An 18,959-nucleotide genomic window follows, 5' to 3' on the forward strand; every position below is an offset into this window, starting at 1 on the left:
ACCTCTAACACAGCTGTCCTGGGCCTTCCACACAACCCTGGCAAGTCCAGGCAGCACTCAGTCATTTTATCGGCAGCCAAAGACCATTTGAAACTACATCTAATAACGTGACCATAAGTGTCTTCAATTATCTAGACCCTCAGAAATTGATATCCTACTTCGCTCAAACAAATTTTAAGTTATCTCACAATAGAGGCCATACACCACAATGGAGTTAATGTAGAAGCAATTTGAAAATCGTGAGAAAAGGAAAATCCTGGCCAGGATAGATAATGAAATTACTGTGATTTATTATTGAATTTGGAGTGAATGATTAAATACATTATGGTACAGCCACAGGACAGGAGATTATGTGGCCATTAAAATTATCCTCAGGGTGCATTTCTAATGAGGAGGAAAAATGCTTACAATACAGTATTTAGAAGAGAGAGGATTAAAAACTATAAAATTATTTTAGCTTTGTTTGCAAAACACAGAGATAAAAGCAGTAGAAGAAAATTCACCAGACTATCCACTGTTGCTTATGAGATGAAGTGATTATTGTTTTCTTCTTTATAAGTTTTTATTTTTTCCAGATATTTGTAATGAGTGCATTTTACTTTTATAAGTACTTGAAAAAGAAATTTTTTTTTTAATTGAGCTTCCTGGCAGAAAAGGCAGAAAGGAAAACAATCATGAATTATACAGTTTTCACTATGTGATAAATAAAAACTTTTATTATAAAACGATAAAGCTTTTTCTTGATTCTGAATTCCAGAAGGATTTAGCATAAGAAATGTTGGTTGATGTAATGTGCAAAATTTTGATACAGTTCTTAGAGAAAATGCAAAAGGGAGAAATCTTGAGATTGTGACTCTGGGCTGCACATAAGAAAAGCCAAAGGCAAGGCTCCGCCGGCCACGACAGCCAGGGTGAGCCTGCTGTTTGCAATTATCCTCATAATCCTGTGTTTGCAATTTTGAAGTGCTTCTTTCACCCATTTTCTCTTATCCTTACAAAATGTGTGAGACAGTCCTGCTAGATGCAGAGAATAGCTCTCAGCTTTCTATTTCACATCTTGAAGATTGAATCACCAGTCCTAGAAACTGATCTTCTAAAAATTAATGTAATTTGGCCTTCTCCCCCTTTCAGGTGTTGCTGCGCTGGATTCCAATGTATCTGGAAAGATTGGTCTGCGTGCTGTCGTGTATTATTTCTGTACCACTGCCATTGCTGTTATTCTAGGTAAAATTTATTTCTTTGTCCTTATTCCTCTATATAATTGTGACTTTTTGTTTGAAAATAGTTGGGGTTTTTAAACACACGATTGCTTTTTAATCGTAAGGTAGTATTGTTAAACTTCCATGAAGCTTTTTGGCTTGATGTCTACATAGCACCTTTTATGTGAAGAAAATATAATACTGACTGAATTTCAGCCATGGTACTGCTTATTGATGTCCCTAACAAGAAATAGAAGGGGGGTGACATTTCTGTGTCTTGTCAGGATCATTGAGTAGAAGAAAGTTAAGCCAAGAGCTTATATAATTCTTAAACTGGGCAAATCAGTCTATAATAGTGGAGTTGAGTATAATTATAAAATATTTCCAGAAAGCTAACATTTCAGTACATTTCTTGTTTCACATAGTACCAAGAACTAACAGCTAATGACTTTTCCCAAGTATAGGTCCCACTTGAAAGAGGGAGAAAGTTTTAATAAGAGGATGTAGCTGCTCTTGCACCTTTCACATTCTTCTATGAAGGCTTTTCCTAGCGTGACATTTTGGGTTGGATGCCCAGATCGGGAAGAGAACAAGGGAATGTGCTTAGATGTTGCAGCCAGCTTGACCCTTGCAGCCTTGCTTTAATGAACTGATGAGAAGTTCTTGGGAGAGGGTTGTAAAGCTTTAATGGTATTAGATCAGGGGGACCTGGGAGGCCTGAACCCTGCCTCAAACCAAAGCCACATCTCATGAGGTTCCTGTGGGAGACAGATACAAAGAAAAAGAAAAGGCAGGGAAAAAGCAAGATAGAGATTTATCATTAGCTGGACATATATCCCTTCCTAAGCCCTGAGAGGGAAGAGTGAGTCATGTCCACTCATGGTCCCTTTATTGCCCAGTGACCCTGCCCACTAGCAAAACGGACCCACTCAGCATCCTGAAGCCTCCCTCCTTGGGTTAGCATTCCCTCTTCATGCGGAGGGCAATAAGGGGCATAGGGACTTTTTTCTCTTTCATTCCCTGGCACTCAAACAGCCTCCAGTGCCTTGGTCTCTTCTGCAACATCCTGTCTCTGGCTTACACATTAGGTAACGGGAACTCACTACTTCCAAAGGCCAAAATGGCACTTTCAGACATTCTACTGTTAGTTCTTCCTTACAGCGAGATGAAAATCTGTCCCTGTAACTCCCATCTATTTGTCCTCATTCCACCTCCTTAGAGTCACATAGAACAGTACTTTTCCCACATGACCACTTTCCAAATATTTGAAGGCCTGTCATATGGAAAGAAGATAAGGCTTGTTCTGTACGACCCTCTGGAGAATAACCAGGATCTGTGGGTAAAAGTTACAGAAAGGTATTGACAAGTCCCCTGGGTTGGAAAATGAATCACTCTCACCCCAACACCTGTGTAGGCTGAGCTCATAAGCTACAGAAGAGAAAAAAGATAGTCTTGCCAGGAGACGTTTCCAGAAGCAATTCTAGGATGCAGCCCCTTCCTTTAAAAAAAATTAAAAATAGAAAGAGTTCCTTCTGCTTATTCATTTAAATGGAAAAGCAGTTAAGGCTGCTGCTGAGGTCCCAACTGAGGGACAACGTTTAGGCAGGTCCTCGGGGTTCCATTGCAATATTGCCGGCTACCACCATGCCTGCTGGTTCTGAGAGCTGCACCAAGAGTGTTGGGTGCCCTGGAAGATTCTTAATCCTCTGTGGGTGCTATCCTTGGCCACAGGTATCGTGCTGGTAGTGAGCATCAAGCCCGGTGTCACCCAGAATGTGGCTGAAATTGACAGGGTGGGCAGCACCCCCGAAGTCAGTACGGTGGATGCCATGTTAGACCTGATCAGGTGAGTGTCTTGCCAGCAGGGTCAGCTCCAGGGTGACCCGGAGGGACCCCATGCTTGGTTTAGTGCTCTGCTGTCACGATCTTGGAATTTTTAGTCATTTTCGAAATCTAATGCATTTTCGTTTTGTACTGGACCCCACAAATTATGTAGCTGGTCCTGCTTGCCGGGTTATGGTTCCAAGGAGGAATGGAAGTGTCTGTTGTGTTTTATGCAGATTTATTTGGAAGAGGGAATGGAAGGAACAGGCTCCTCTGTCAGGATTCAAGATGGACAGAAATGTAGAAAGTATGTTTGCTGCATTAGGATGCTGGGCTGTGTTGGGTGAAGAAATACAGTTTTTAATTATAACAAGAGAAACTCTCTTACATAAAGAAATCAGGGCCAGAAGTCGGTCATTTAATTAAAAAAATAATCATAGCAGAGAATCAAAGCATTATATAGATGTGTCCTAGATATTTTGGTTTCACTTAAGAATGCATTTCTGATATCAGGCCAAGGTCTTTTCTTTGATTGTGTCAATTGATTGCAATTACATAACATTTGGTTGTGTATACTGTCCTTGTAAAACACATCATCTACAATTTCTAGACTCATTTTCCATAAAGTGAAGCAAGAAAAATCTTAGAAATTGCAAAGAAATTGAGTAACAAATTCAGTTTTGTTTTTTTTTTTTTAATTCAGTTGTCTTCTCACATCTAATTCAATGACAAAAATGTTCATCACTTACTTTTGTTTCCAGGCATTCAATTTAGTTTCTGTAGGAAACACAGCTTCCTTTTCACACTTGTATTTCACTGGTTTACATAATATTTAAATCTGGAAACAAATACAATGAACTCTTGGTAACCGTACATCCTCACTGATGGGAACTGAAAGGTGCATAAAATTGAAGAATGGTTTCTTGACTCTGAGTATTCACCTGCCAGTGGGATTTTTCGCTGAGGAGAGCAAGAATGTCAGTTGTTCTGTGAATCAGTTAGGTGAGGGATACCTAGAAGAGCTTTCTATACGTGATAAGAGGCTCAGCAGGAAAAAAGGTAGCTCTTAATTCAAGAAAGTGTTATAGAAAGGAGAGGCCAGAAGAGAGACCAGAAGTCAAGACAGTATTACACTCATTTCTGTCCACGTATTGGGTATGACAAAAACGCTTTTTGCCCTAACATAATACTGTTTTTCATGTCTCCAACAGGAATATGTTCCCTGAGAACCTTGTCCAAGCCTGTTTTGCGCAGGTAATATTAATGTCTTTTGCCCTCGAATTACTCCCTTCTTCTCATTACCAAATAAGTTTTGTTTGTTTATTTTCTGTTGTGACCTAAGAAATGGAATTGGCCCGTCAAAACCAGCAGCAGGAAATGCATCCAGGAGTGGCGTTTCAGGTGACTCTGTTTGGCCTCCCTTGTCTTTCTGGCCCACAGTGAAGTGCATGCCTGAGCTTACACTGTCCCTCTTTAATCTGTGCTTATCTTCCCCCAAAGGACTCAAACAGAGAAAGGTCAAGAGTCCGTCAATCAATGTGTTTTAAAGTGTGGGCTGCAGTGTCTGTTTTACAGGAACCATGTTATATTTGTGAAAAAATTTAGACTCTGCTGATGCAAGGCAGTAAAAGTGTAGCTCTCCATCTCCTCTCTCCTTTGCTTCTAATGTTGGAAAATCAGTATCTAACCCATGTGGTGCAGTTAGCATTCCTGGGATTCAGTCTTTTTCTTAATCGTTACATCCTCATTGCCAGCACTTTACAGAGCAGTTTAATAAAACCATGAATTTTTTTCTCTAGGAAAGAAAAACCCTCTCTTTACTTCACACCTTTTTCTCCTTTTTATCTATGTACTTTAAGACAGCTGAGTGTATCACGAACTGCTGTATTCATTTACATAAATTACCTAAACAGAGAGACCTTTGTGTATACTGACAAAAATGGCAGTTAAATTGCTCCTTGCGGACCTCATACAGCACAGAACCACCTCTGTTTCTGGGGGGCCTTTGCACATCGGCCACAGTGGTCATTTGTGAGGTTCTTGGTGTTGGCAAAGCCTGACAGGTCTGACACTTAAATGCCTAGTGTAATGATACACTGGCTCTTTCTTAAACCTTTACACTGAAGCTCCACAGAACCAAACAGAGCTCAAGAAAGGGAATTCAGCAGAAATCTCACTTAATGAACAGTACTAAGAAGATTGTTAATTTCGGAACAACCAAGTAGTTAAATTTTTCTTGATGGTTATTAAAATTATAATGACTACATTTATTAAAGTGATGAGGTGGTTTTCCCACATTACAATGAATGAATGATTAAAGAATGGGAAACAAGAATAATTGACAGGAATCACTGTATGGTCTCTCAAGAATGATTGACAGGAATCACTGTATGGTCTCTCTGTTAAAGCACCTACGGGTGAAACCTATACTTTCTGTCATGTTACCACTCCACTAATTTGTCATTTTGACATTATTGATCGGTTGTTGCCAGAGTCATTTGTTTGGATTTCTTAATCCACTTCTGGTTCCAAAACCTCCTGGGAAGAACCATCAAAAATGGAGCTATCAGGCCCCACCCCAACCAAGAAGGCAAAGTGAGACACTTCAGAGCTCTATCCCCCCAAAGAAGCTTTGAACAACCAACAAGAACTGGCAGAAACATCTTTCTCAAAGCTCTGGAAAACAATTAAAGGACTACAGTAACAGGGTGAGCGCCAAATCAAGAAGACTACTTTAAAAAGGTGGGATCTTGTGGTGCCCTGGCTGGGCCCTTCTATACCCCTCCCCGGCTCGGTGCGAAGCCAGCCCGTGCAGCCAGTGTGGATCCCTGGTCCTGGTTCAGTTCTGGAGGGGGCAGACTAATCCCCATGCACACACTGGGAGCATGTGTGTCTGGCCCTATCTGTCTGCTGGTGGCATGATGGATTCACTGTCCCAGAACTACCCTGTGTGTAGAAGGCAGTTAAGGGAACTCTGCTATAGACACTGAGAGAGAGCAGTCAAGTCATGCTGCCTGGGGCAAGGCATTGCTGGTTGTAGGACATACGGTGTAGCGCCCAGGACCATGAGGAAGCTGTTTTCTAAGGAAGAGTGGAAACAGTAATCCATGTAAAGGGGGGAATTCCCAGGGCCACATGTACATGCCCAAGACAAGATGCATGCCCAGAAAGGATCTGGGAGGTCCCTTTGCTTTTGCCTGGAACTATTCTCCAAACTTATTGTATGAGAAGCCCTGAAAGAGAGCACGGCACAGGTCTATCTGCAGAGACCGGGAAAGATGGGTTCCACCCCCCTTTTTTTCTGTTAGCTCTTGGCAATCAAGGAAGACCTTGTCCTGACACATGCTGGATACACCTTAAGGAACAGATGCCTCAGAATCTAAATTACAGCAATAACACCTTAAAATATCAAAATGCCCAGGTTTCAACAAAAGTTTACAAAACATACAAAGAAACAGGAAGTGATAGCACAGGCAAAGGAGAACATTAAAGCCTTAGAAACCATTAATGAGGAGGATCAGATATCGGACATTCCAGACAAAAGACTTTTAAAAAATGATACTAAAGATGCTCAAAGAGCTAAAGGAAAATGTGGACAAAGAAATAAAGGAAATCAGGAAAGCAGTCAATGAATACAAAGGGAATATCAATAGAGAGATGGAAATTATGAAAAGGAACCAAACAGACCTGAAGACCACAGTGACAGCAATTTAAAATTCCCTAGAGGGATGCAGTGGCAGATTGGAGCTGGCAGAAGAATCAGTGAACTTGAAGATAAGACCATTGAAATCATTCGGTCTGAGGAACAGAGAGAAGAAAGAATGAAGAAAAGTGAACAGAGCCTGTGGGATACCACCAAATATATCAATATACACAGTGCAGGAATTCCAGAGGAGAAGAAAGAGGCGGAGAGAAAATTTAAAGAAATAATGTCTGAAAACTTCCCCAATTTAATAAAGGACATGAATATACACATCTAAGATACTCAAAGAACTCGAAACAGGATTAACCCAAATAGACCAAGCCACAGCCCATTTAATGAAACTGTCAAATGCCAAACATAAAGACAGGATTCTGAAAGCCACAAGAGAGAAAGAAGAAATGTCACCTATAAGGAGCCTCAGTAAGATTAAGTGCTGCTTTCTTGCTGGAAACCGCGGAGGCAAGGGTGTGGGATGACATATTTAAAGTGCTGAAAGCAAAAAATTGCCATCCAAGAATTCTATATCTGGCAAAACAGGCTTTCAAAAATAAGGGTGGGATTAAGACATTCCTGGATAAATAAAAACTGAGGGACTTTGTCACGACTAGACCGACCCTGCAAGAGATGGCTAAAGAGAGTTCTGCAGGTTGAAGGAGAAGAAAATAGACCATAGATCAAAGCTGCGTGAAGAAATACAGATTTTCAGTGAGGGTAATGACATGGGTAAATATCCATGACCATGCCAGTAATACTGAATTTTTGGTTTGTAACTCCACTTTTTACTTCCTACAGCCTCTAAAATGCAAATGCATAAAATGTAATGAGAAATCAGTGTTTTTTCTCATAATGCATAAATATGTAATTTGTGACAAGAGCTACATAAAAGTGAAGGGACAGAGAGGTTTAGGAACATAGTTTGTATATACTATTGAAATTAAATTGGTATCAAAGCAAGCAAGATCATTATAGATTTAGAATATTAAACTGAAGTCCTATGGTAACTGCAAAGAAATTATCAAAGAATATGCAAGCTCATGAGGACAGAAATTAGAGTACAGGTTGCCAGGGGCAGGGGGCAGAGGAATGAGAAGTTAGTGTTTAATGGGTGTAGGGTTTCCGTTTGGGGAGATGGGAAAGTTTTAGTACTATTAGGTGGTGAGGATACTGCAATATTGTGAATTTGATTAATCCCAATGTCTGGTATATTTGGGGGTGGTTGACATGGGAAAGTTTATGTTGAATATATGTTCCCACGATTAAGAAAAAAAGAAAGAGCAACTAAAGAGATGATGACAAATTCAATACATGATCCTGGATGGGATCAAGCAAGGGAGGAGAAAAGTTTCAAAAGGACATTTTTTGGAGGGGTGACTGTGATTGTTAAAGCCTTGTGGATCACACTCCCTTTGTCCAGTGTATGGATGGATGAGTGGAAAAATGGGGACAAAAACTAAAGGAATAATAGGGTGGGAGGGGGAAGATGATTTGGGTTTCTTCTTTACTTTTATTTTTTATTCTTATTTTTACCTTTTCTGGTACAAGGAAAATGTTCAAAAAATGGATTGGGGGGATGAATGCACAACTATATGATGATACTGTGAATGATTGATTGGATGATGGAATGGTATGTGAATATATCTCAATAAAATTGAATTTAAGAAAGGACATTGTTAGGACATATGAAAATATTGGAATATAGAATGTAAGCTTTAATCAGTGTTAAATTTTTTAAACTTGGTAATGTACTTAAGGTGGTTACATAAGTGAGTATCCTTGTCCTTAGGAAATGTACATGGTAATATTAAGTGTTCAAGGAGCTTGATGTATATAACCTACACTCATTTTTCCAGAAAATTGATTGATAAATACAGAGAGAGAGAGAGAGATGAGTAGATAGAATGATAATGGCAGATGTGGCAAAATCATAAAATTGGTGGATCTGGGTATTGGGGGATAGGGATATGTTGAAATTCTCTGTATGAGGTTTGTATTGTTTTTGAAACTGTCCTGTAAATTTAAAAGTATTTCAAAACAAAACATTTCTAAGAGAGCATCTGTAAGGCCAAATGCCAAACTGGAAAAAAAAAAAAAAAAAATGCTGACCGAGGCATTTGAAGGTGGAATCCTTCGATGGTACTTCTTTGTCCAAAATAACATTTCCTGTGGTTTAGCCTCAGAAGTTAAAAACCTCTTTTTTGTTGTTTGCTTGTTTGTTTTTGTTCGTCTTTTAACCTGCAGTACAAAACCAAGCGTGAAGAAGTGACGCCTCAGCTTGAATCAGTTGTGAATGCCACACAAGAGCCCGTCACACCTGTCACGGCAACTGCAGTTCCCAAGGTACTTGTTTCCTGTGGTCGCCTGCTCCTGGGTCCCTGTGGGCAGGGCTGGGGGGCCAGCGGCAGAGAGTGGGAACAGCACGAGGAGAAGAGAAGGGGAGGAGCCCCTGCTCCTTTCCATCCCCAGCGCTGCTTACAGGAGAGTCGGGCACATCTGGGAACTGCTTTAGATCTGTGCTACCTAAACACGGAATGCAGTCCACAATTCCTTATCCAAAACTCTCTGCTCAAATATCATGCAGAATCCAGAGTTTTTCAGAGGTTAGAAGGGCCATGGGCTTATACTAAGTACTAGCTATTATGTAACACCCTTCAATGGGATTGACGGCAACACCCCAGAATCAGGCACATCAGTATTTTCTGCAGCAAACTCATGAATATTCCCACTGAGAGAAATAAAGACTATCAGTAGCCTCATCTCAGTTCATCATAGGCTCTGCTGCTAAAAGAATTTGCCATAAATTTATCTATAAAAACAATGGGCTTTCAGAGCTTTGGGGGATATCAGTATTGGCGATTGGGTCTGAAGTAGTATATTTGTAGGCCTATAGATGTCTCCCCAAATGTTTCTTCCTGCCGTCACACAGCAAGGGAAGCTTAAGATTAAAAAAAATAATAATGAGTATTTGTAGACTGAGGAATTCAAATTAAAATAGATCAGCACAGTTGGCTCCCTGCTTCCTACTGTGGTCCTGGGTCCTCTCCAGTTTTCCTTGCTTACTGCTCACTGATTCTCAGTGGGTCTTCTTTATATTGTCCAGATCGGCCTCCTCAGTTATTCCTTATTCCTGCCTTGCAACGTGGTGCCACAGATGTTTTCTGAGCACTCACGTGTGCCAGGCCTTGCTGGCATCGAGGTTACAGAGGTGTAAAGTCAGACATGGCATCTGCTCTCACAGGAAGGGTAAGGAGTACTCCAATAGGGAAGAAAGAACAGGGTGCTTTGGGCATTTAACAAGGGGGCTTAAATTCACTTTAGAGCCAGGAGGGATCTGTAAGAATACCCAAGTAGGGTATGAGGCCCAGGGAAGGCATGATGACTTCTGCCTTTGCTCAGCACTTTTCTGGACCGTGCCTTCATCTCCTGGCTGCCCACTGCTCAGGCCTTCACAGACTACCCAGCCCTTGTTCGTGTTCCCAGTCCCCACATGACACTGGACTGTGCAGTTAGTTATATGTCATGTTATCATTGACCCATGTTTCTTATGGTCAGTTATCTCTCCAGCTAAACTGTAAGACCTAATGCAGTACCCAGTGCAGTATGCACATTCTAACTACTTGATACAGTTTTGTTTGATTAGAAGTAAGAAATGGCTGGTACCTAAATGGCTAGTCCACACAATTCCTTATAAATTTGGTTTGCACCATTCAGATTAAGTCATCTCCCTATGAAATCCCTCAGTATACCTCATGCTATTTTTACCCAAAATAAAGTGAAGAAATGATTCTTAGTGATAGATGTCTGGTTTGTTTGCATTACTTCTTTTGAAGGATCCAGCTTTAATCAAAGGACTCCTCAAATTTTCCCCAGAAAGAAGAATCCAGGGTAAGGAGTACAAAAAATATCGAAATGGGTAGACTTTCTACAACTCACAAATTCCTTAGTATATTTGAAGAAAATAGAGAAAATTCCTCAAATCTAAAAATTATATAGTTTTGTCTTAAATTTTACATAGTTTTATATTCCTAAATTCCTGTTGATCATCCAAGGCCATAGACAGTAAACAGTGTCCCTGTGCTTAATTATTGGGGTAAAACAGATGGTAGAACATCCCCCAAATTTTGTATTTCCTGCATTAATTCCTGTCTTTTTAAAAAGCAGACTCAAACTGTAGCTAGTAGTTAAAACAACCCTGAAAAGTGTCTTGATTCTAAAATTCTTAATAAAAATGTAAAACATTCCAGAATAAGAAATCTTCAAAAGAAATATTCAAATATGGAGTTGAATGTTTTTAACTAAAATTCCCAGTTGAGAGCGAGGCAAAGAAAACCAGACTTTAAACTTTAATTGGAAGGGGGGGTGTACAGTTTGTTACATGCTGTTTTAGTTTCCTAGGCTGCTAAGCAAATACCATGAAATTGGGTTGGGTTGAACAATGGAAATTTGTTCACTCACGGTTTGAGACTGGGAAAAAAGCCAAATCAAGGCGTCATCTGGATGATGCTTTCTTCCCAGATGGCCTCCTGGGGCTGGCTGCTGGAGATCCTTGCCCTTAGCTTGTCACACGGCAAAGCACCTGGTGGCCACTCTCTGGCCTCTCCCTTCTCTTCCAGGTTCCATTGATTTCAGCTCCTGGCTCCTCCCTGTGGCTCTCTCTCTTGGCCTGAATTTCATTCTGCTTATAAACAACTCCAGTAGTAGGGTTAAGACCCATCCTGATTGAGGTGGGCCACACCTTAACTGAAGTATCCTTATCAAAAGGTCCTACTTACAATGGGTTCACACCCAGAGGAAGGAATTAAGGTTAAGAACGTGTTTTTCTGGGGTACATACTGCTCCAAACCACCAAACATGCATAGTTTTTTGTTGTGGTGGTGGTGGTGGTGGTGGTAGTATTGTTTTGAGGAAGTCTTACTTTATCTTTGGTAAGAAGACATCAGACAGGTTTTTTTGGTTGTGGTTTTCTGTTTTGTTTTGTTTTTTGTCTTTTCATTTCTGGTTTATTTCACTCATCATACTGTCATCAAGGCCCATTCACCTAGTTGCATATCTCACAACTTCATTCTTTCTCGTAGTCGCTCAATATTCCATTGTAGGTATACATCACAGTTCACCATTCCGCTTGTCAGTCGATATACCCTTAGGCCACCTCCATCCACTGAGAATTGTGAATACTGCCACCATAAACCCCAGTGTGCAAATGTCCATTTGTGTCCCTGTTCTCAGTTCTTCCAGGTATATATCCAATAATGGGGTTGCCGGACCATATGGCAACCCCATAGTTAGCTTCCTGAGGAACCACCACACTGCCCTCCAGATGGACTGCACCATTCTGCTTTCCCACCAACAGTGATTAGGTACATCTGTCTCTCTGCAGTTCTACAGTTTCTCCAGCACTTGTATCCCTCTGTTTATTTTTTAAACGGTTTTATTCACACATCACATATTCCCTCCCAAGTAACCAATCTGTGGTTCCCAGTATAATCACATAGTTAACGCATAGTTTTTAAAATTATATTTCCTAAAGTATTGTTGAGCCTGACTGGTGGACACCTAGTTTATTGTGTTTGGCCATTGTATCTTCTCATTTCAGGACCTGTAAATTCTAACAAAAGTATGATCATGTACCAATACATTTTCTTGGTTTTGATCCATAGAATGAAACAAAAGAATACCAAATAGTGGGCCTGTATTCGGATGGCATAAATGTCCTGGGCTTGATTGTCTTTTGCCTCGTCTTTGGAATTGTTATTGGAAAAATGGGAGAAAAAGGGCAGATTCTGGTGGATTTCTTTAATGCTTTGAATGAGGCAACCATGAAAATCGTCCAGATCATTATGTGGTGAGTAGATGCTGTTCAATGCCTTCTCGCTTCCCCTGACAACTCTCGTCTCCTCAAAATTAGAAAGAAGGGGCTTATATTTTGCAACTAGTCTCACCCCAGAGAGGGAGAGCATTTACTATTAAGACACTAGAGTATTAAAAATTTCCACATACTATTTAAGAATTAGTTCACTAACAAAAGTCTAGCCATCAGCCATCGCCTTTTCTCCCAAAGCCCTAGGAGGTTGTCTTGCACCCAAGAGGTACTCATGTAAGAAGTAACTTTTAAAGAAATAGTTTGAAGGAGTTCCTTGCACAACACAAAGTGTTTTCCTTATTAGGTCCCATATAGAAGTGATTTTCAAAATATTTACAATTGGTACCACATGGCACTAACATATCCGAACAAAAGCTGCTGTCAGGTGAACATATGAGTGGCGGGTACCTGAGGATTGCCCTGTTCTTGAAGATGCCAAAAATCCACCTTTCCTGGGAGACCTGAGTCCTCACTTACCTCATATTTAATCCTTTCAGCATCGTCCAATGTGTTCACAATGTCCAATGTGTAGACATTGACAGTGACATAAAGGGTTCAGGAAACCAACTGGTTATTTCGGTCAAGTAAGTCACTTAATCCCTCTGAACCTCAGTTTTGTCCTCTGGATAAAAGGATCATAAAACCTATTCCCAGGGTTGGGAGAAGTACACTCAGTGAAATGATGCATGTAAAATATTTTACTCAATGTAGTGCCTGTAAGAAGAGCTTCACCAATAGCACTATTTCAACCACTTTCAATACAAATACTATTACCTCTGCTGCTGATGCTGCTACTTGGGAAACAAGATGGCTGTGGCTAGTAGGAGCATATTGGGAGGAGAGGGTCAAGCTAAAGAGGCATCTGAGATGCACCCTTCAGCAGGACATGTGTGTACTGGGAACAGGGTATGGGATGTGCATCAGTTTGACCACACATTCTTGCCACATTTGCCCCATTATGGTAGCACGGATGGATAGAATATCATGTCCACACAGGTACTTGAAAAGACGGAGCCTGCATGGGCCACCCACAGCTTGAAACAGAGTTTAGTTTCATTGTGCACCCTGTGCTCCTCCCCGCTGAGCTCACGTGCCAAGCCCATGCATGTGCTGCCTTGTTTCTTCCCCAGTGATCCCAGGCTGAGGAAACACCTGATAACAAAAGTGTGTCTTTGTTGTACTTACTTTCTAGCTATATGCCACTTGGTATTCTGTTCCTGATTGCTGGGAAGATCATAGAAGTTGAAGACTGGGAAATATTCCGCAAGCTGGGCCTCTACATGGCCACAGTCCTGACTGGGTATGTCACACACAAGGGAAGAAACAGAAATCTCATTTGATCCAATGGATTGCTGCTGAGCGGTTGGGTTTCAGTTAGTGAAAATTGGCTTTTCTCCTGTGTGCAGGAAAGACAAGGTTCAGAGATAAGAGAGCGGGGGAAGGGGGCTGCCCTTTAACAGCTGCACTGTACGTGAAGCACACTGTACTAATTGCCAACACTTGGCAGAACAGCCTGGACCAGGCTTTGTCACCGCCTTTAGTGGTTGTGTTAAAATCAATTTTTAAAACAAGAGCAAAACCCATTTGGAGCCCCTTTCGGCTCTCTTCTGGTCTTTACTTCCTCAAGGATGTAAACTGGCCCATCAACTAAGAATAGCCCACGTACCCTGAGCCTGAAAGAAATTAGGCAGGACCTAAGTGAAATCAGACTCAAGCAAGGAAGAGCAGGATGGCTAGTTGGCCCAAATTGCTGTGGGGAGGGTAACTACTGCCGTGCCCTGCATCATCAGGGTGTCAGAGAGGGTGCTGGGAAATCTTCAGGCCAGTGGGAATTGTGTGGGGCTTCTTGAGAGCCATAAAGCAGGAATGCAGCAGAGGACAGGTCATTCGCATGTTTGTTACAACCTAGTCATTGACGGGAGATCTGGTGGGAGAGTTTATGAAGGGTGCCCCATGACACGTAACCACGGGCAGGATACATCACATATGCTAAGAAATATTCACTGAGGGAATGAGTAAATAGCATCGATTTGTCTCCCACAGGTCAGCACCGCCAAACACCTAACTTGAGCAATCATGCCACCTATTGGAACTTGATTGCATTTGGGAGGGTCCATTATTACAGCATTTGGTTTTTAATCTGTGTTTGCCAAAAACCACAGCCTTGCCAGCCAACACAGAAGCAGTCTGGGTTCCCAGAGTTCAAGGGCCAGAACCAAGTTACTGGGCCTCTGTGGGGAAGGAGTTAAAAACCACCTACCTCATTACAAGCCAGCGCTGTTCCAGAGCTGCTGAAACAAGCAGTGCCAGAAGCTGTGTCTGGGCAGTGATTTGGCTGAGGACATACTATATGCTGAGCCATATCAAAAGGGAGTTCTGCTGGTTTCTATTCTCTTGCCCTAGCTAGGTTTCTAACAGAAAACTAAGTTAGTTCCTCATAGTTCTTAGGCACAAACTCTCTATCTAGAAGACCCTTTCTCAGACCTCCAGGATCTGCAACTTGAATGAGAATGTCGTATTGTCAGCCTTGTACAACTGACTGTAAACTCTTAAGTTGCCACTTACACATACAAGTTTTCTGCCAAATCAGTCTCATTTCTTAAGCCCCCTATTTTGTGTAACATGTATATTTCTATGCAAAACAAGAAACAGTTTTAGAAGGCAGGAATAATCAAGAAAAGAGGGTCAGCCCTCAAGTATGACTGTGGAAGAGAGGGACTTCCCTCTTAGATAGCAGGTGTCATCCAGCAAGACAGCAGGCAGTGTCCAGAGGATGGGGGAGAATGAGTGCTGTGACAAGGGCTATGAGGAGGCACCAAGGAGGGAATGTGAGGGAGGGCTTCCCAGAGGAGGAGTCTTAGAGGAAGTCTTAGCTGAGTCTTAGAGGAAGAGTAAGAATTCAACAGAAGAAAGAGCATTTTGGATCGCAGGAGCTGCACATATGGGGGCTTGGCAGTTTGATGTTACCGTGTCCAGTGAGCTCGGAAACAGATTCAGCTACTGACTTTGCAAAGATACTTCATTGGCTGTGCTTCTGCATCCTCCTACACAGAATGGGAACATAGCCCTGCCCTACTTCTCACTGGGTAATTAGAAAGGTAGAGTGGTACCATGGATAAAAAAGCCATTTGAAGAAAGGATTAAGGACGAGGAGGTGGCATTACCTATGACACTGTTTTGCTCTCCTTTACAGGCTTGCAATCCACTCCATTGTCATTCTCCCACTGATATATTTCATAGTCGTACGAAAGAACCCTTTCCAATTCGCCTTGGGAATGGCCCAGGCTCTCCTGACAGCCCTCATGATCTCTTCCAGGTAAATAGACGGGTTTCTGGAAGAAGCCTTGGGACAGCCTTCATTAACACTGACCTCACTAGATGAAGCAATGCCTCCAGCTTGTGGTTTTTGTAGCTGCCTTTAATTCTAGAAATGACTTCCATATTCTCTGCCCCTCTGTCCTTGAACATATTCCCACACCCTACTGAATAGGTCCTGCCTGTGAGCATGGCTTTGCAGCCTAGGAAGGGGCTGTGGTGTAACTGGGAGCAGCGGCAAGCCCGGCACCTTCTGAGCCTGGACCCACCAACGGTGCCCGGCATGCTCTGGGCTCTTGCTTTAGTTTTTGGAAGAGAGGTGTCTCCTCAGGCGGGGACTGAGGACCAGTTTTCCTAGACCGTAAGTTCCTTTCTCTTTTTTATCACACAGTTCAGCAACACTGCCTGTCACCTTCCGTTGTGCTGAAGAAAAGAATCACATAGACAAGAGAATCACTCGATTTGTGCTACCTGTTGGTGCTACAATCAACATGGATGGAACTGCACTTTATGAAGCAGTGGCAGCTGTGTTTATTGCACAGTTGAATGACCTGGACTTGGGCATTGGGCAGATAATCACCATCAGGTGGGGCACAGCTTCAAGCTCATTTTCATCACTGTTACTGAGACTGCCCCAAGTAAAAATGGTCAGCAAAGGGAAACCAAGAATGGTCTGGTGGTGGGTTGCTTTATTTGGCCTGCAAAGTCTCTCTCCAAGATTAAATACAACTACATTACAAGTAATGGAATTGAGGTACTCCAGATTTCTGCTTTAGGGTGTGGTCAACCAAAGGCATCATTCTGTTCTCAGGTCAGTGGACCCAGTAAATGCTGGGCACAGACATAGGACTCAAGGTTGAATCAGGGCAAGTCCCTGCTTTCAAGGGGTTCCTGGTACATGGGGGATATAGATATCTAAATGAATACTCAGCTCTGTGATAAGGATTACAACAGAGTTTGAAAGGGGACCTCAGAGGGCACCAAGGAGAGAAAGGAAGGGAAGGTTTCCCAGAGGAGGGGGAATTGTAGCTGAGGCTTAGAGCAGAATTCAGCAGGAGAAGAAAGAAGTAAAGAGCATTTTGGATAGTAGAGTAGCATTTTGGGCAGTTTGATGTACCTTCAGCCTAAATTACAGAGTACAGATCATCTGGTATGGATGGCTTAAAAAGTCATTGTGGAGAACATGAAGGCAGGCAGGGTCATATCATGAAAGGCTTTGTATGAGGGGCTCATGGAAGCATCTTAAACAACAGAATATTATGGACAGATTTGCATTTTAGAAAAGTAACTGGCAATATGGTAGATGGACTGGGTGGCATCTGGGACCACAAGCTAGAAGACCAGATAGGAGACTGTTGCAGTAGTCCAAGTCAGGGCACTGATGGGGGGATGGAGGAGAGGTGATGAACTCAAGAGGCATCAGTTAAATACAGGAGGGGTGGGGGGAAATGGAAGGCTAGGATGACCCCCAGGTATCTGGACTGGTGGATAAAGCTTACCAGAACAGGGACTAGTGTAAGACAAGCAGCAAGCAGGTCTGGGTGGGGAGATAGAGTTCCCATTGATTGATACATTGAATATGAATTGTCTTTAAGACATCTGGTGGAAATACATAGCTGGCAGTGAGAGAAGTAGGTCTGGACTGGGGATACAGATATGACGGTCATTACCTCAATGGTGGTCATAAAGCATGTGGGTCAGGAGTCACTTGTCTGTGCTGGAATCTCAGCTATACCACTTATTAGCAATGTGACCTTGGCCATGCTACTTGAATTCGCTAAGCTTCCTTTTTCTCACCTGTAAAACAGGATAACAATAGCCACATCATCTGCAAGCAGTAAGTATTAAATATGTGAAATGCTTAGACAAGTGCCCAGTACATAGTGAGCACTCTGTAAACAATGGGAATGGATGACCCTAAGTAGGGAGACTTTGTAGAGAAGAGGACTAAGGACTGAGCCCTGGGCAGGCTGAGAAGGGGAAGCCCAAGGAGAGTGAGAAGGAATAAAGAGGCTGGAGGAGAGCCAGGAAAGTATGGTGTCATGGAAACCAAGAGAGGAGAGATTTTCTGGTCTAGGGAGTCAGTTACTGCAAAGAATCCTTTTAAAATGAGAACTGAAAGTTGCCTGCTCAAGTAGGTGGTGAAAATATCATCGGTGAGTTTTGCCAGAGATGTTTCTCTAGACCAGCACTGTCCAGTGTGGTAGCCACCAGCCACATTTGGCTATTAAATAAATTAAAATAAAAATTCATTCCCTCAGTCACACCCATGACCAGAAGAGCCAGCTTCATGGCTGTGCAACCTCTGCAGTGGCACACTTAGACCCTGTGCTCAGTTTAACTTACTACTGTTACTGTCTTGAGGTTAATAATTTTTAAACAGGGTTCCCACACATTATGTAGTCCATGCTAGCCGTATTTCAAGGGCTCAGTAGCCACATGTAGCTAGTAGCTACCAAATTGGACAGCACAGAAATAGAACATTTCCATCACTGCAGAAACTTCTATCAGACAGCGCTGCTTTAAAGCGATAGGCTGGGATTAGAGTTAACCTGGAGACTTTATTTCAGTTTAGAATGAAAGTTTAAGACTAAACTGGGTCCCTTGAACTCCAGATTGAATCCTAACCTTTCAGAGTCAATTCACTCTCGTGACAGAATGTGGCATAAGCATAAAAATTTAGACATAAATGAAGAGTTTGTTGAGTAAATGAACAACGTTCTTAAACAGTACATTTTTAAATCCCCCCAACCCTAAATCAGATTTTTTTTATCACAGTTTGCTTGAAATTGGCTGAAGACAAGTGCAAAATAGATTGTTTAGCACATCAGCTGGGAAACGATACAGATGCTGTACAATCTGTAAAGTCTTAGTTGCTATAAAGCTGGTGCCAAAAGAGCTTGAGTCAAGTCCTGTAGGGAGAACAGCAGAGAGAGCATTTTGTTTTAAAATTGAAAAACATGAATTATGCCTGAGAAAGTTTCTGCTCCACAGCCAGCACTTCAGTTCCAGCAGTTGTTTCTTTTACATTTCCAAGTCCATTTTTCTACCTTTCTCACCT

At 42.0% G+C, this 18,959-nt stretch overlaps 2 protein-coding genes across 4 annotated transcripts in view; one reads left to right on the top strand and one right to left on the bottom strand.

Annotated features, from left to right (window-relative positions):
* SLC1A1 (solute carrier family 1 member 1) overlaps window positions 1-18,959 on the top strand; it is an 84,253-nt gene that overhangs the window by 57,474 nt on the left and 7,820 nt on the right. The window contains exons 3-10 of the mRNA XM_037850998.1: window positions 1,132-1,224; window positions 2,931-3,045; window positions 4,235-4,277; window positions 8,965-9,063; window positions 12,381-12,565; window positions 13,776-13,883; window positions 15,777-15,899; window positions 16,290-16,484. Coding sequence (XP_037706926.1) covers window positions 1,132-1,224; window positions 2,931-3,045; window positions 4,235-4,277; window positions 8,965-9,063; window positions 12,381-12,565; window positions 13,776-13,883; window positions 15,777-15,899; window positions 16,290-16,484 — 961 coding nt within the window. The remainder of the gene's footprint in view (window positions 1-1,131; window positions 1,225-2,930; window positions 3,046-4,234; window positions 4,278-8,964; window positions 9,064-12,380; window positions 12,566-13,775; window positions 13,884-15,776; window positions 15,900-16,289; window positions 16,485-18,959) is intronic.
* The window catches only part of SPATA6L (spermatogenesis associated 6 like), a 122,758-nt gene that overhangs the window by 7,862 nt on the left and 95,937 nt on the right, over window positions 1-18,959 (bottom strand). Inside the window, exons 15-17 of one of the 3 annotated variants that reach the window (XR_005219088.1) lie at window positions 17,569-17,695; window positions 13,769-13,979; window positions 1,762-1,957 (exon numbers count right to left, since the gene is read on the bottom strand). The gene's annotated coding sequence lies outside the window, so the exon portion shown is untranslated. Of the gene's footprint in view, window positions 1-1,761; window positions 1,958-8,829; window positions 8,959-13,768; window positions 13,980-17,568; window positions 17,696-18,959 lie in introns of those variants that run through there. The other 2 variants (XR_005219087.1, XR_005219086.1) reach the window with 2 other exon arrangements.

Source organism: Choloepus didactylus, chromosome 10, assembly GCF_015220235.1.
Source record: "Choloepus didactylus isolate mChoDid1 chromosome 10, mChoDid1.pri, whole genome shotgun sequence".
Classification (NCBI taxonomy): domain Eukaryota; kingdom Metazoa; phylum Chordata; class Mammalia; order Pilosa; family Megalonychidae; genus Choloepus; species Choloepus didactylus.